General features: G+C 36.3%; 1 protein-coding gene across 4 annotated transcripts in view; it reads right to left on the bottom strand.

Moving 5' to 3' along the window:
- The window catches only part of LRBA (LPS responsive beige-like anchor protein), a 401,088-nt gene that overhangs the window by 234,047 nt on the left and 148,420 nt on the right, over nucleotides 1-18,621 (bottom strand). For all 4 annotated transcript variants that reach the window (XM_069855353.1, XM_069855351.1, XM_069855355.1 and 1 more), the window contains one exon: nucleotides 983-1,149. In XM_069855353.1, coding sequence (XP_069711454.1) covers nucleotides 983-1,149 — 167 coding nt within the window. The remainder of the gene's footprint in view (nucleotides 1-982; nucleotides 1,150-18,621) is intronic.

Raw genomic sequence — 18,621 nt, forward strand, 5'->3', positions numbered from 1 at the left:
TTTTAACCTCACAACATGGAGGCCAAACCTGGTATTTATAGTAGACATTCTATGCTATAATATCACAACTCTTAATTTTAACACTTCCAGTTAATTTTATTCATAACATTTTCTTTATGTTACTGTACACTACTGTAATTACTAGCACTTCAGAATTATTTTTTTTCTTTACAGAAAACAAGCAATAACTGAACAATGAATAAAGGTTACTGGGGAAAACAGTTTGTAGTCTACTCACGTATCTCTTTCATGCTTATCATTTTTTCACATTCAAATAACAGTATCGCAATATACTAGCATTTTCAATGTGGCTATGTTCCAGGCTAAATATGCTTCAGTTATTCTTAAGCCTTAATTAAGGATGCACTGCAAGGACCTGAACTTGAATTTTAGATTTGCAAGTGAAACTTTAGCTCTGACTTGTGCTAAAGGAGTTGGACAGGTAACATTGTAGTGAAGGTACATACTGAGAATGCTAAAAGAAGAATTTGGCAGTACTGTTTTCACCTTGAAATTACTAATACAAACCTCGTAATTTCCCTCTAACTTATGAAGAGGCTTCTTTAAAATTTAGCAGAAAAAAACCCAAGTTACTAAACTGTGGTTCAATCCTGAAACATACAATGGTCCATGAAGAAAGCCAGTTATAAGAAAATATTTACCTTTAAAAATTATGTTACAAATAAATAATATGGGTATAATAGGACATTGAAAATAAATTCTACCATATTCTTATAGCAAAGTTTAAAGTCACAAGAGAATCAACCTGTTTTTAACTGCTCTAACAAAACTCTAGTTCTCTTGCATTCACCCCCATCAACACACTCATTTTACCTTTTATATTACTTTGTTTTTAAAAAATAAAGTTGAAAAACTTTGCTTACCTTTAAATTTGGCCATGGCATTAATTCAAAGCACCTGAGCTCAGCTGAGCACAGCCCAAATCTCGAAAATATTTTAAAATGCCCCCAAAATGCTTTACCTTGGTGCAGAGCTTCCCCAGGCTCCATGTTTGTCTGTCAGAATGTTGATAATTTTCTGTATTAGTTGAGTTGCAGTCACCTGGTCTCGGCACTTAGCTGCCATTATCAGATGATGACACATTTTTTCTTCTTCCCTTTTGTCTGCAGAATACTGGGCACACAGTGACTAGGAAGAAAATAAAGACTTTTTCACTTTGCATTTTGAGTATACCATCCAAAGGAACTTTGAAGCACTTCATAATTAATTACTTATACAAAACCCTTAAGAAATAAGAATTAACCCCATTTTACCACAGTTCATCTGTCCAGAGAGTCAAGCAGAGGGTCCTGGTTTGGCATGGATTCTTTAACCACACAGCATACACACTCAAGATTTAGCAAGTATCTACACAGTAGTGGCCTGATCGCACAATAAATCAGCTAGGTAAAGCAGGTACTTTTATTTTATAATAAAGCAAATAAGTAGCATTATAAAACAAAGAGGCAAGTTCCAGAATGCCATATAGCTGACCACTTCACTGTTGTGATTCTCCATCAGATTTGGATAGCTAACAGTTTGCTGTTGTCTCAAGACATAACTATAAAAACAAAGGCGAAAATTTGCATATCTACATATCTTCAGACAGACAGAAGACAAAATGCATATGAAGACCGAATGGATCTTTTCCAGATGGCTTCTTGAGGTTGAGCACATTCACAGGTCACCATGGGAAAGTTAATAATTTTTCTAGCTATACTACACGTGTCATATAAACATTTCTGTTTGTTGAAGTACTCGAAACCAAGTACTAGCAAATAAGAACTGAAAGTCACACCTACAAACAGAACGCAAAACTATTTTTTGGTTAAAACATTTTCCTAACATTTTGGGGTTTGTAGATCATCTGAAAATTCTTCTTTTAATACAAAACTTGAAAAACAGGCACTAAATTTAGATCCCCTCATCAAACCACTGCACACAAAGACCCACAACAAATACAAATATCGGTAGAAACAATAAAGGCTTTTCCCCACTTCACCACTCCCTGTTTCTAATTTCAGTTTTCATCTGGCAATTCCACAGAACACGTATGCCAGACAAAGCATTTCAGCCTTTGTCAATGATTGGATTATTCTATGATCTGGTTAGCAGAATGGACACAAATGTCTGCCTAACAACAAAAATTGCTTTTTCTTTGTGAAGCACAGCTGATGCAGACACTAGTACAATTATTTCTTAGAGTTTAGATAACAGCGCAATATCATTATGCTTCTTTTGTTTAATACAATAGCAATGCTTTCCCTATATAAATCTATCTATACACACATGCATTAGAAAACTGTTGCAAATAAAACAGTTATTTATATATGTGTACATACAAATACATATATATATGTCATAAAGTGAAAGAAAGACAGGAAGGAATGTGGTGAAAGAAACACAAGTAAAATAAAATTTGGGGTTGTGCAGATTTTCACAGACAGTGGGTAACAAAAGTGTATCAACAGATGAATAAATTTTTAAGAGCTATTTTAACAGTATATTTACAAATTTCCTTATAATTTTTCCCAGACCTCAGAGCAATGCTCACCTGATGAGCAGACATCCAGAAGGAGTGAAGAATGAGCTGCTGACTTTCCAAGTCAATGAGACACCAAAAACTGGCTTTTGTACTCCTACATGAAACGCTCTGCCACCCCTCTTCATAAAAATATAAGACGGCTAAATCATAATCAACACTAAACAAGATTTTTCTAGCTCTTTTTAAATACAGATGTCTTTTCCAATACATTAATCTATTTTGCACCCAAGATGATTCTGAGTTCTTTTCAGCACTTTGTAAATGTTTGATAAGCTGTTATTTTAAAGTTGCCTGAAAGGGCAGAATTCTAAAAACAAATGTATAAGGTAAGCTAAGTAGCAAAATGTTTTAAAGTGCTCTTTAATGGATCCTCCTTTACAATTTGAACAGCAACTTTTCATATCTGACATAAAATCCATAGATATAAATCACATTAGAGGGTTATTCTTTCTCCATTATCAATCTCTGTCTCTTTATGGAACATTAAAGTCACATTTGACCTTAAAACATGATAAAATGGAAATCAAACTAGAATGTTTTGTAAAAGATATAATGAACTTGTACCTCTTTAAAAAAAAAAGTCTCTATGATGTAATTTGGAATGCATCCCTCATTACATACCAAAGATTTTCAAAGTGTAGCTGTGACATTCAAATGAAGGCAAAAGTGATATTTTAATGTCCTGGATACTCCCATGAAAACAGAATCAGCCTACTACAAAATTAAAGAGTACAGGACTCCACTTTTCAGCAAGTTCAGCATTTAGGATGAACAGAAATTTGCAATTACCCAACAAAACTGAGAGACTCCCACATGCAGCGACCTCATAAAATTATAACATCACTCCAGGAGGGACTTTTAACCATAGTAAACTCTTTACAATTTATATTTTCCAAACAAGAAGACAAAGAAGTCATAGTTGTGCCAAATACATGGCACGTGCACATAGAGTTTTGCAAGAATCATCTCTTTGATCATGCAGGCGACTCATCAGTTGTTCAGTGGTTCCTATCCACGATATATGGCGAATATTCAGCAAAAGAGAAGGAATTTGTCCCACTTCCTCTCTCAAATGATTTTTAATACAGGAGTGAAAGATGACCGGCTCCACCAAAAGAAATGGGAAGCAATCCATCTCAAAGTAGCCAGTCACCACCAGACTGCTCTAAAAGCCCTAAAAAGTCTCTGTTTCTCTACTGCATTTTTTTCATTTCCAGATGCCTTCAAGTACACCTGATCCACTACTTCCGGATATGCAATACCAGGATATTTAGTGGTACACGTTGATACTTCACACTAAATCCTAATCATTCAATTTATGTAAAATAAATACTCAGCTTGATTTCTGTTTGTGCACAAATTCAAAAATAGATATTTACAGTTTTACTTCTTATCTACTGTTTGATCTCTGACACTTGCATCATGCACCCTGTCATGCTTGAATATGGTTTTTACAATTACATATACAGCTGCATGCAAACAGATTTGTCAAAACTTACTTTCCCCAGTGCTTTGGCCGACATAATTTTTGGTATCTGTTTGAGCAAGTATGTAATTAAAGTATAATCACAAAACTACTGCAGTCACACTCATGATGAAATAAAAACATTGAAAATACATTTTCCTATATGTACTCCACAGGTTATCTACAAAAAGTCTTAAATTCAGTGGTTGTTAAATGTTTTACAAATAGCAAATGTGTTAAGCAGAACCCTTTAACACACCCTGGAGCAGAGCAAAGACCCTTGTTCTCTACCCTCTCTCCAGGATGGAACAGAAACTTCCCCCCTCTTTGTCATTATTGCAGAGCAGAACAGGGGTTTTCACTCTGTCTCATTCCCTGCTTGGACAAGACTGCAGGCTATTTGAACACACAGGTGTCTGAAGATTTATTTTTAAGGAACAGCTAATTCTTAAAGGGCACAACATTATCCAAAAGGCAAGTTATAGATATGAAAATACAATAACTTCTGTATGTAGGGAAGATTCCAGAAATAGTATTGCCAAGTACCACCAAGGTGAATTAGTCTATTCTGCCTGTCTGTATATCAGTGGAGGATGAATCTAGTGTTTTCAGTACTATTTTGATTTTGAACTTCATAAAAATATAAGTAAAATATTTCCTCTGTATGGTACCATTTACATGTGCACATTTGCAGTCCCAAAATTACCATGTAATGCTTTCTACAAACAAGTTTAATACTGTAGGGTCTTTTTCTAAGTAATATTGCATCTTTTTACTTTAATCATACAACTTGGAGATCACTGAACACTTTTACATATGCCAGTTCCTTTGTCTAATGGCTAAAAGCTACTTGCATTGTGAACAACCTGTCTCAGAGGGTGTCATTTAAGAGGAAAATTCATCCATACGATATCACGTAGTCTTGCCACTAATGCAAATTCCCTACAAATAAAGATATTTTAGTAAATTAAGGAGCTCCTCAATCCTCTGCTTTCACAGATCTTTGCACTTGACCTCTGACCTGAGATTTAAAGCCTGGACTAAAAATGCTACCAAGGGAAATCTTACAAAGACTCCTGAATAAGACTTAGAAAAATGAAAGCTTAAAACCTCAACAGCGAACAAAAGTCAACCAATGACAATGTCTGACAGCCACCGTCAATTCTGAAGTGATGCCTCTGTCATCCAACGACTCAAAGTATTGATTTCTCTCAGCATGAAAAAAGCTTAAGCCAATGAAATAGATATAGCATCATCCCCCCGATAACAGCCATCAAGGTTAACACCAGCAGAACACTTATCAAAGTATCTCTTCTATTTCTTCTTGTTTTAATGGACTGAACACAATGCAATGGCTTCTCATCTCTGCAACCCACAGTCTTCCAAACCTCATTTATCCACTTTTCCAGCCTTTTATCTGATTTGAAGATTAAAAAGAATCTGCATCTAAATCAACTGTTTGTAATACAAATGTGAAGCGGGGCAGGGAGGAAGTGGTTTTGTAGCCAGACATTCCTGGAGAAAAAAAAAATATGCATTTAAAGTCACAAGAAGGAGGGGGGAAAAAACCCACAGTTGACTTAGATCACATTGAACACAGACTGGTAAAACTATGGTCACGACCAGAAGAAAACCCTACCACAGTCAATTTAGGCTAGCGATTAAAGAGAAATGCAAGGATCTCAATAGACATCTGGTTCTAATCTGTGCTGAGTTAACAGCTTTGTTTTTCACCTTTAAGTCTCACAGTATTAAGCTTTAGTAAACCAAAGTAAACACTACGCAATAGCACTTTTACTGAGACAGCATCTTTCAAATAAACCAAATTCAATAGAGTAGGTAAATGAGACAAACTAATGAGTTCAACTAGATATAAAATCAACTGACAGAATAAACAGTAAAGAACAGAGACAAATACCTTCAGATTTATTCCGCAGTATCAATTAGCACCACAGAATTTTTTTTACCTTTATTCTTCGATTCTTATCTAATTGGTATTATTTGCATTACAGAATCACCACTGGGTTATAATCAAATACAAAGCTTTTTACAATCAAGTAAGAGCCCTTATGTCTTGCTGGAAGCTGGGATTTGCTAGACATGTCCTACATTATTCCAATAATCTAACTCTCTAAGCATCACTGCTAACCACTGGCATAAACAATATGCAAAGATGAATGTTCTTTTTGAACCCAAGAAGCAAGTTCTTACTGTATATATGCCCAAATTCTTTGCATTCAGACCAGGCACTAAGAGAGACACTTTTCCACTTCTCTCTTTTGCAAATCTAGCTCAACTGCAGTCTCTTCATACTGTTCTTGTTTTAAAACAAGCTAAGATCCTAAATACATTATATTTCAGCATTAAATTAGAGATACTTTGAGTCTGTATTTTCCAAGCATAGGGCAATTATCAAGTTAGAAATAATCCAAGTACAATTTCCCTATGCTCTAGAAACACTAAAGCTCAGCACTTCTACATAGGTGGCTCTCTGCTCTCAGATTAGACATTAAGCAAAGCAGGAGCCAGTGATGACCTTTCATCAAGCCATTTCCCAACCACAGTGCATCAGCCTTGTGACATCCAACTGCTTGAACACAGTCACTACAGATTAGCACTGTATTTATTAAAGAACATCTAGTCCCATGCAGATAATATATCAGATCCATGAAAAACTTCTGGAACTGACAAACTTCCTTCTTTTAATCACATTAGTAAGTCTGAAAGTCGGTCAAACACAAAGTCTTCTATCACTTCAACCAAAGCAAAGCAATATTTGATTGTTACCTTGTCTATAGCCAGTACTTAAAGACGTGTGAGCAAATTGTTATTGCCACAAGAAAATACACTATTTAGTTAGAGTCTGCAAAGCTGCACTGGAGACTAGGCTAGCAAACTATCCTAATTCTACTTTCAGTGCTCCACAGATTTTCTCTCTGTTCTTCTCTTTCATCTGCAGACTCTTTCTCATATTACCTACCCAAACTTTGCCTTTTGCTCTTGCTGATAGTATCTTACTTTAGCAACAGCATCAGAATACTTCCTGTCCTCTGTACAGTATTCACACTAAGTGGAAGTAGGGGAAATAGTTATTATACACTGCAATGGTGGTGCTGTCAGCTCAGGGAATATTTGTCAAGTCAATCTTGCTCTGGCTTTCAATCCATTCTTCAAGATCTTCTGAAAATCTTCGTATCACCAGGGGCAAGATGGCACATTTCGTTTTAGCAAACTAAAGCTCTGAAATGTCCTCATTCACTAACTGTGACCACACCACCTCTCCAGCTGTCTTGTTCCACTGAGGCACAGCAAGAACCTCTAGTACCTGTAAGGTCAGTAGAAAGTAGTCCACCAGTGTTGGCACCAGCAGCCAAATAATTACGTCCCTAGGATTCAGATGTCCAGACAGGCTACTGCCAGCACAGTCCTTTTATAACTTACAGTACCAAGACTTGGCACTGGAGTGATGCCTGGACAGACTACGAGTCACATGTGGTTCAGATGGCACAGATAAACCTTAAATAAAGTCTATAAAAGCAGGTAACACACACTATTGGCTATTTTTGAACCATGCAACTTACTGGCTAAGAAACCCTTAAAGGTACCACATAAACAGCAATTTTTCACAAGTTTTGTGTCAAATGAACTCTGAATTAGTTTTCATAATAGGGGCAAAAGGTATGTTTATGACATTGGGGAAATAATAATACTCCAAAAAAAACAGGGAAAATGAGAAGTATCAATGAAATAAAAAGAAGTAATATTTTTTAATGTTTTAATTTGGAAATATTTTGCTAACCTTCTTTTCTTCAATCTATAGAAGTGGCTTCAGTCCCTGGATATAACAAAGTGAAAAGCATTTGCATGAGTTAAAATGCTTTAATATCTATAGCTATCAGAGACACAGATATAAATAGCTATAAATACTTTAGCACATTATTATTTAACACATAACTTGTGCTAATTGTCTCAATACCTATCTTGCAGGAACATGCATTCCTGTATAGGACTCACTTTTTCGTTATTATATAAGAATGCATATTCATATTCTATGAGGTTCAACAGCAAAAAAAAAAAAAAGAGAGAGACTGTGCCTGTAACTCGTTATTTAACAAATTAAGAAAATCAACTACTATCGTCTTCAAAATATTTCCCTACTGCATTGACACACAGCTGCATATGGTGCTGCCGTGCCAACAAAAAATGGGATCCTTTGAGCACTGACTTCTTTGGGAAGAGGGATAGAGGTCTGGTGAATACAGTGGGTGCTCAAGCATAGTGATGTTGTTATTAGCTAAAAACTGCTTCACAGACAAAGCACTGTGGGCTGGCGCACATTGACATTTTCTGATCGAAGGTAAGAAAACTTCTATATTTGAACAAACGTCCACTTCTACTGAGTGAAGCCATCAAGTTGAGCATTGTCTCACTGTGTCAGGTTAGAATATCTTCTATAATCATCTCTGCCTCTGCCCTCCCACTCTTGGTTCCTGGCCTACAGGGTTAGTCTTATTTTTTTGTGTTGGATGTTGTACGTACAACGCAAAAATAATGAACGTACCTCTGCTGATTTTGTTATTTATTGTTTTATATTCCTGCTTCATCACCCTCACTAAATGTCCTTATAGATTTGCAAAACACAGGCAAAGCAAATTCATTTCCAGACAAAATCTCTACATAAACAGTTTCCAAGATTATGTAAAGTTCCAGATTTCCAAAGACAGACAGATTATCCCCTTAAGATATCCCTGCAGCCTGGGGTCTGTGTTTCTATTTCTATTCCCCACATAGTTCCCCTCAAGAACTTTTCAACTTTTCCTGTATAGTGTCTTGGTTTGAGAACACAACCCCGATCTTAATCCAGAAGCTTCAGAATGTATCAAAATATACCAACTCATTAACAAAGAACAGAGAAATCATATTAATTTGAGATAACAAGACATTTTTGCATTATAGTTTCCTATTGTGCCATGGACTGGTTGCACGCCCATGACAAGCACATCTCTAATCAACTTCAATACTGCGGTCGGATACCAAGTTGGTTTCAGACCTGAAGGGGTTCTCCTTAAGGTGTCACCTATGATACTTAATTTAAAAAGAAAAAAAAAGAAAAAGGAAAAGAGAAAGATTTGTAGTTTTCTTTTCTGTAACATTGTTCTGTCCTCTGACAACAGCATTAAAGGCAAGTTATAAAAATACTCTGTATAGTAGTCTTGTTCTTGCTCTTCACTCACAAGACATTTAGAACAAAGAAAGCGAAAAATACCATCAACATACAATAAATTCACTGTATACACAGGGATAAATGACGGCAATTTAGGCAGATGTAGGACCAAATCACCTATCTTTCTGCATCAGCAACAGAAGAAGCTTTAAAAGTGTTCTGTGCCATATTAGGCAAACCTTTGTGAAACCTCAGCTATGAAACATTCAGACATGAACACAAACTCACGACCCAAGAGAGAACCCATCTGCCCTTCACCAGTTTCTATCATGCTTGCCTCAAGAGCTAATTTAGTGGACTTGATCTCTGACAGTTCAGGACCTTTACAGACTCTCACAACAGAAAACGATCACCTTGACTGGCACATATCCTTGAGCAACACTTAAACAGCACAAACGTGTTTGTTGGCAAAGCGTTTCCTTCCACTACACAGAAAAAACACTTCAGTTTCTCCCATTAAGTTACTGCACCTTCATCTGTGTCTGCAGAAACATTTTAATTCATTAAAGGATCTTTTTTTTGTCAGAGGAATTACAAATTACTATCAGAGAATCTGTGAAAAAAAAAGAAGGATTATATAGGATTTTATTCAGAAGTCTGTTAAAAAAAAAAACCACACCCAGTGCTGCTGATTCACAAGTTTCTAACTTACACTCCAAAACTGCTCTTCACCTTACAATGAACTACGATTCTTCAGGGGCTTATTCTCTGGAAGACCAAGTATTTTAAAAGCAGGATATTTTGATTAAGATGATGATGAAATGGCAAAGAGTGAAAAAAAAAAAAAGAGAAGCAAATGCAAAGGATTCTTAAAATACGGAATTTTATAGCAGCTATTCTTTAAAATCATTCCTAGCCACTTTGGAAACACGTTAAGCAGCCACAATGCAACCTTTAGCTTAACCTCTGCCTTAACTTAAAAGATTCCTGTCAGAATTCCTATAGCATTGAACAATGAAAAGCGAATTATTTGAACTTTATTTTTCCCTTTGCTTTTTTTTCAGCAGTCTGTTTTGTATTTCACCCCATTGTATTTCACTCCAACTAGCATATGAGGCTTTTTACTTCGTGATTGGTTCTCATGCATCTATGTAACACAATTTTGGAATTTCAGAATAACATGAGGTAGGTATGAATAGGTTTGGGTTTTAACATTTTTTTATTCAGAAAAAATTCTACCACCCTTGAAAGGCTGATGTTTGGCACTAATAATCATTAAGGATAGGTGATTTAATTTCTTTTTAGAACTGTGTGATTTTATTATCCATAAAAAGACAGCATTTAATTTTTCTGACTACTTAAAGTGAGAGAAGACAACAGTCTATGCTTTAATTTAATGCAGTCTAAGTTAAAAACATTCACTTATACAACTCTAGATCCTTATGCTGAGCAATATGGAACAAGAACTGAAACTATTCTACTACAATTGCTTTAAAATTTATATTCTTCTTGCTCACTTAGTTTAAATGAAAAGACCACAATGATGCAAGAGTCGGTATTGTAAGTACCACAGATGCAAGTACCGTCTTCTGCTGCCAGCCATATGAAACTGCCTTACTAAACAGTGTTGATCTAACGCCAAGATGGGTGATGCTGGCTTTAAGGCTATATACTGCTTAGAAATGAGATATTTGCAGTTTCTAACAGGCAGTATAAGAAAAAATAAGGAAAAAAATATTTCAGAAGTCAGAATATCCAATTTTTTGTCCTGTAAATGTTACAGCTCACCCAGGACTAACAGTAGCATAGCTTAGAGATATCTGTAGGTGGCATAAGGTCCATCCGGGGCTGAGGGTCAGCACAGCTGAGCATGACCCTGTCCTGCTGGTGGTAGCAGAGAGAGGCTGCCCCAGAACCTGGCCAGAGGGCAGGGCCAACTCTCCATCCTAATGATGCTCACCACCTTGTAGTGGGCTCCGTGATCCTTCCCAGGCCCCCAGCCCTGGGGCAGGTGGGCTTCCCAGCACCAGGCTGGCCCTGGCCCCATGGCCCTGCCCTGTCATGGCGGGATGTGCACTGGCCCTGGCCACCCTTTCCCAAGGCTGCCCTGTTCTTCTCACAGTGGGTGACAAGTTGGAGATTCTTGTCAAGGTCCTCACCAGAAGGCTGTCGTGCTGCAGTAGGTGCTCAGCTTTACCCTGCTGTGGGGCACTGCTGGCCCTTGCAGCCCCCTGACAGTGCACTGTAAGTCTCGACAAATTTCATTTCACAATTGCCATATATTCTCTACAGTATAGTAACCCATCCAATAACTAAGCATTCTGATTGCTTTGTCTATCACCTCCCTTAAATATTTCAGAGGCAAGAATTACCAGTGGTCACAAAAGATGGAATCTCAAAGTGCTGCAGGGGCAGGACATAATTCAAGGTGGCATAATGAGATTTAGATCTCAAGTTTGTGCAAGGACAAGTGGGAAGAAGGATGGAAGCGGTACTAGCACCTCACAATCCATTATGCCGTTGACATTACCACTTAAACACAGAATTTGTTCCAACATATTTTTGACAAAAAAACAGTACCTTGGCACTAGGAGAATAAAAAGAAAGAATGACCAAAGGACTTGCACTGCCCATCATTATAGTCACTATAATCAACTTCCAAGCCCTGCTTTTGAGAGATGACTAAATCTTTTCTTTTGATATGGTCAGAAATATTTGAAAATGTATTTTCTAAAAAGCAAATTAATAAAACAGACCTAGAAACATGAGGGAGGGAAAAAAGTGGGAAGGAGAAGAGGAGTGGTGAGGACAGTATCAGGAAATGTATCTTCTTCCTTGTGTGAAACAGAACAGTGAGGATTATTTGTCTTTCAGAGTGATAAGACTTTTAAAGGACTGACTCCATCACTTCCAGTAGGATGAACAGAGAAATCCAGAGGTCCCTAGATCACTTGGCACCTTCCCCAACATAGAAATCAGCTGAAGAGCAATTTAACTGGCTGACAGATCTTCCTTTTCATTACCTAAGACCATCTCAAAGGGATTGGCTCTGTTTCCTCCTATTTAGGTTATTTTTTTCTTATTAAAAAAAAAATAAACCTGCATGAATAAAACTTCAACACCCCTAAATGAGGACACTACATTAACTACAAGATAAGACTATGCATACTGTGATTGATTTGAGTGCAAACAAGATAATGACCATTGTATCTATTCCTTACATAAACAAGACAACATATGTCAAGACAAGTAACTACCAAACCTATGGACTAAATTTTTCAGTGCACACTCCAACGGGTCAGGTACACTACAGCTTTTAGGCACATCCAAACCAGTTTTGGGGTGGCAAATAAATTGACCATGAAAATACTTTTCTCCTTTTCTTTTACAGAAATATTCATGTGCAAGTGCTTGGATAAATCCTCCAGATAAAAAACGTGAACTTTACTTTCTAAAGCTGATAAGGGTCAAGAGTTTTAAAAAGAAAATCTTTTTGAGAACACGCACTACACTCGGCTACAGACACTAGCTTAATGGGTCCATAAAAGAAAACAGCTACACAAACTTGTATGCAGTATGTTTTCATACACAGAGCTGCAGAACTACCTGGCTTCATAGAGTCACTTCTAAATTTTCATTTCACTAATCAGGCATTATAAAATGAAAATTTTTACAAGTAACACAAATAATATCCTAATAACTGTATGCACCAGTCTACCCTGAAAATTTCAAAACTGCAGAGGTTTCACATGAAATCCAGCTGTAAGTGGGATGGGCCGTAGTCCAACAGCCTAAACTCAGGTCGGTGATAAGCAGTATTTGTAACTCAAGTGCTTTTGCCAGGAAATATCAAATGAGAAAAACAAGTAAACATGCAGAAACAGAACTAGAATATAGAAAAATAGTTTACAGGTTTGTGACCTCTTTATTCAATTCCTGTTATAAAAAAGCTTTTCACACAAAACCAATACTGTTGAAAATAAAATCAAATTTGAGAGGAATATTCAAGGCCATTGCCAAAACACTGTCAAATATATCTGGGCTCCAAATGACAAAATGTTGGATCAAAAGTTAACACCCATTTAGCAATCAGATGCATATTTCATCCTTAATGAAGGCCTGAAGAGTTCACTTTATTCTGGGTGCAGGTATCGAAGCAGATCTCACAAAGCAACACAGGCGCATCATCTAAGGATCTTTTTCACATTAAGAATCCTATTAGAAAGAAAACACTAAAAGGTAATTGAATTTCCCTCAGTTATCTTCATCTCTGTCAGCTCCTGCTACAATAACTTACTCTCCAGAGCAGAGATAACTCAATTCTGTCCAGCAAGCATATGTTATGAATCTCCAAAGCAAACTTGTCTAAATCATTCTGGTCTTCTATCAAGGTTGGCTGTGGATATGAACTCTGACAGAAAGCAAACAAATTTATTTTTATCTTTTCAATAATTCACTTCCCTGTGTGCCTTGATGGAGGAATCTAAAGACATAAATGTTTCCACTAATTCTGGAATTGGAAAGACTGGTTGAAAATATTTTATCTGGAAATTAATACTATTATAAACTGTTTGATTCGCCATGCCATTTAAGCAGGAACAAAAAAAGAGCGTTAGAGCAGTTTCAGGTTCCTGTAGATATAAAAAACCTAAACCTATCACCTCACACTGAATATTCTATATTTTTCAGAATGGCTTTAACATTTATATTTTCCTCTTCAATGGAAATGTTAACTCTACAAATAATACTGATAGAAGCATATTCTAACTTTTTATTTCATCAAAGCTTTTAAAATATCCGCATGAATTCTCCACTAGTGAGCAAACTATTTTGACTTAAAAAGTCACATTTTAGGACTTATCTAGACCAATATCATGTAAAAAAAGCAAAACATAAAGCAGCCAAAGGAAGGGTAAATTACAAGAACCAGAAAAGCTACTTCTAGAAGGAAAGGAGAGAAAATACTATACAAAGTTCTGGTCAAACTAACACTAACCATACAATTCCTGTCAGTTTGTGATCAATTCAGGCTGCTCAACAGCTATGTAAAAAAAAGTCTAAAGAATGAGTGAATAATGAAATGACAAAGTTCATTGCTGATACTAAGCTATTCAGAGTTCTATAACTACATAGGAACTGTGAGGAACTGGCGGGGGAGTGTGGAAAACCAAGTCACCACGATAATAAAATGGCACAGAACCTTCTGTGTAGGTAAAAGAAATGCAGGAAAGAATCTAATTTTAGATAGAAAATAGTTCACCTTTACCTTCACTCCTTTTTGCCCTAAGGAGATGGGATTATCCATGACATAGTTCTACGAAAACATCAGCTTAGTAGAGGAAAATCAACCAAAACACAGGAATCAAGTCAAGAATTAAGGACCATTAAGAACAGAACAACACAGAAAAAAGTACACATTGTGTATTTATAAATTCCTGGTGTGTCCACATCCGGAATGCTGGATGCAGTTTTGGGTCTTCCATCACAAAATATGATACAACTGAGAAGCAATTTAGAAAGATTCAGAATTGCTCCCACTGCCATAGAAGAAATAACTATGTAACAGCACGATTTTTCAAGGTGGGGGAAAAAACTCAGGAGGGATAGAATTCTGTAAAATCATGTGTTTCGGACCGTTATTTGGTGAGTTTGCATGAATGGGTTTCAGATTCGTAGAACGTTAAACAGGAAGAGTCACCAGGAAAAAGCAGGTCAAAGAGATAAGAGATGCTCCAGGAGGAATCAATCTTCCAATAACAGTCACAGAGTCGAACTACCAGGAGGCCAGGATGACCTAGCATAGGCAGGCACCACCTTAGAAGAAGAAATGTAGGAGAGTAAAACTCATTTAGCCTAATGAAATGAAGGGAGATGTGATAGATAATACATAAAAAAAAGTAAAAATAAGAAAAACTAAGAAAAAAGACCAGCTTAGCCAAAAGATAATATTCACATAATAACAAAGAAATATATGCTGAATAATAATAAATAATGTAAAATAATGTAAAAATACATTAGAAAACTTTACAACTGAGCTATTTTGGTCCAGCCTACCAGTTAAATAGTGCAAAAATCCCACTTTCGGCCGTTCAGACACTGAAGGTCTTTTCTGACCTTGTCAACACCAATATCAGAATTCGTTTAATATAACGTCTTTCTCATTTAGATCAAACCACCTTCCAATAAAGCTCAAAGGAGAGAGGTGTACTGTCACTACTGTTTTTTCTTCAAAGCTGAACAACTTCTAACAATGTTGTTTAAAAGGTATGTAAGCAAAGCAATGCAAGTTATCTTTGGATAGGAGCTTCAGAAGAAAAATCTCCAATCAAGCACAATAGGTTATTTACTTTGTTAACGCTAGAAATTTACACGCTACCTTCACTGTACTGCTTCATTCAAGGGTATTTTAGAATCACTGCCCGGAATGAGCTACCATAAAAGTCAGTACACAAATAATAAACACTGCAAACACTACTGATGTATTTTTCATGGATAGTTGAGAGCAACAACGTTTCTGATGGGAACATCTAATTTGAAGCAAGAAATTTCTTAGTTGGCTAGCTTAGTTTTCATATTATGAGCATTAAAAGATGCAGCAAAACATGGAAAGTGGTTTTATAGACAACACAGAAGTGTATAAAAAGATACAATACTGGGGGTTCAAAGGAAAGATATGCCATCTATCAAAAGGCTTTTTAAAGACCAAAAAACCTGGAATGGTTAAATTGCAGAGAAAGAAGTCTGTAAGACAACTGCATTCTTCACAAAGTCTGTTCAAAGAAGGAAAAAAGAATAATATGTCTACTATGGCATGTTAGTTGTAAAAACAGAATGATATGGGCAAAAAGAGTTTGAGGAACACTTGCATAAAAGCATGAAAGGTAGTAATAAATTATTTTTCAAACAAATCAGGAGCAGTAAGCCCGTTAAGGTATCTCTGTAGACCTAACAGGAGATCAAAGGATAAAAAGAGCTCTTGGAACACCATAACCCCACAGATAAGTGCTGTCATAGAAGTTGTAAGTTATAAAAGAAAACTGACAAGTGACCAACTGCTAGGACCAGACGGTATTCACTCAAGTGATCTAGAAGAACTCAGAGATGAACAAAGCTGAGCCATTAGCTACATAGTTCTTGTTCAAATTGCCTCAGTGCCAGGAAAATGAAATATGCCAAACAGACTCCAAAGCACAGCAGGGAATTATACGGCATTAAGTCTGAAGTTTATGAAAGACAAATTGGTAGCTCTGTTTAAAGAAAAAAGAAAAAAAAAACAAAAAACAACAAAACCAAACAAACAAAGAAATAAACACACTGGCAAGAGTCATGACTGCTTTGTAAAGGGAGATCATGCTGCATTAGGTTCATGCTGCCACTGTAGACACAGAAAAGAAAGATTCACTACATTGAAGTCCACTGTTTCAATGCCAGAAAGATATTTAAAGAAGGGCAGGATGCAGTAGAGCTTATAGGAACATCCTTATGTTGATAAAAAAATACTAAAACAAAGGAAATAAGTTTAAGAGAAAGGGTAGCTAGTCTTCACTGTGGAGGGAAATCACCAGTTGAACCCCACTGTGTTATTTCACTGGTAATTGGAAGAGCTGTCAAATTTTGCTGATAGCTCTAAATCAAGGCAGTAAAAACAACAATCAAGAGTGAAAGATGCTAATACAGTGACTGGGAGATAAAAGAACAGGTGAAATTCCTAGACAGAACATCAATCTTTGTCCATATTGTCATCCTTGCCACCTGAGTAGAACCAAAGAAGCGCCCCTATATAATAGCACTGGTCTTGTGCTTGTCCCTAGGCAGGTACTATTCAACTCTCTTAGAAACACCATCACGAGTCTGATGGACTTTTGATCCAATGCAGTATAGATACTCTCCAGCCTCAGCAAACCGTTCATCTGTGAAATAAACATTATTAATGCAGAAGAATAAAAATAGGCATGGATTGTGTTAACACAATGATTTTGGACTTTGAAAGCTCTAAACAAAATTCAAGTTATTCAAGTTTACTATCAAACTGTTTCCTGTTCCAGAAAACTGGCAGAACCTGTGGCTGCAGAATATCCTAATAACTAAGAGATGTTCATCTGAATATTTGAGCAATTTGGGTCACAAGTCGGTATGCACTACGAATCACCCACAATTAACAGAACTTGCCTACCTAAATCCTGCTCATATTAACGCAAAATCAGACATTCACATTTCTGTACTTGTTTTCCTAACATATGGCCACTTAGAAGTAACTCAAAGTCATTGCTGTGGAAGAGATATTCTATAGTAGAGATTATTATATTTTACTCACTTCTTACTGTGCATAAGCTTCTTTAGGAGTTATTATTTCTAAGAAGCTAAGTAACAAGTTTGAAACTCAGAATTTGTAATTTAAAGGAAAAAAAGAACAAACAGAAACCGATCCCAATAAAGTCCTCTTTAGACATTACCTTATTTACATTGGATGAATCTTGTAAGCACACACTAATTGTAATTCTGCATCTTGTGTGGTACTTATCTAGTGAGGTAATTTTTTTTTAAAAAAAACAAACCAAACAAAACAAAAAAACCCATCACAAACAAACAGCACCCTGTCAGCCTTATGATTACGGATTTCTCACACACATTAAAAAAAAACCAACTTAATATGCACTGCCACAGCAAAAAATAAGCTCAAAAAGGAATGTGTGTTCGCAGTCTAGCAGGAGATAAATGACAGCAGAAGCACACAATGCTGCTCTCCCTTCTAATTACCCCATTTTCTTCAGGCTTATGCTTGTTCAATTCAGCCATTAAAGTAGCAGGGCAAAATTAAAAAACATAAGCAATTACACGAATTGAGTCTTTGGCTCGTTCTGGCTAAGGTGGGTTGTTTGTTTTGTTTTTTTCTTTTTTTAGGTTTCTAGGGTCTACAAATGCTAAAATAACAAGAATTCCAGAGTATGTTCTGCCAAGACTTTCAGAGACATGGAGAGTAGATTAATTAGGCTCATTGATAATCTCTAGTGAAAATAATTAGCTGTAACAGTACTTCCAAGACGGGGTACAAAGTTTTTAAAAGAAAGGACTATCTATGATTCACAGGAAGTGAAAAACAAATAGCCACGTTAAATATGTAAAAGGAGAGAAAAAAGGCTACAATAAGTTAAAATCTCATATAGCTAATGTTGTAAAACACTGCAGGAAAGACTCATACGTTCATGACACTCCCAGATTTTTTTTTTAAATTACTCTTAGTATGCAAATGAAACATAGTACAGAATGTAAAATGTGGAAGAGCGTCAACAAGATACGGCCAAACAGTAAGCATTAATTACAAAGCAATAAACTTCCTCAACATCAGAAAAAGGAGGCTAGATTTGTTATATGAAATAGCTACGGCTATGAATCTATTTCATTTCCATATTCAATATGATTAGCAAAGCACAACAATGCATTGATACT

The sequence above is a fragment of the Phaenicophaeus curvirostris genome, chromosome 4, assembly GCF_032191515.1.
Source record: "Phaenicophaeus curvirostris isolate KB17595 chromosome 4, BPBGC_Pcur_1.0, whole genome shotgun sequence".
Classification (NCBI taxonomy): Eukaryota; Metazoa; Chordata; class Aves; order Cuculiformes; family Cuculidae; genus Phaenicophaeus; species Phaenicophaeus curvirostris.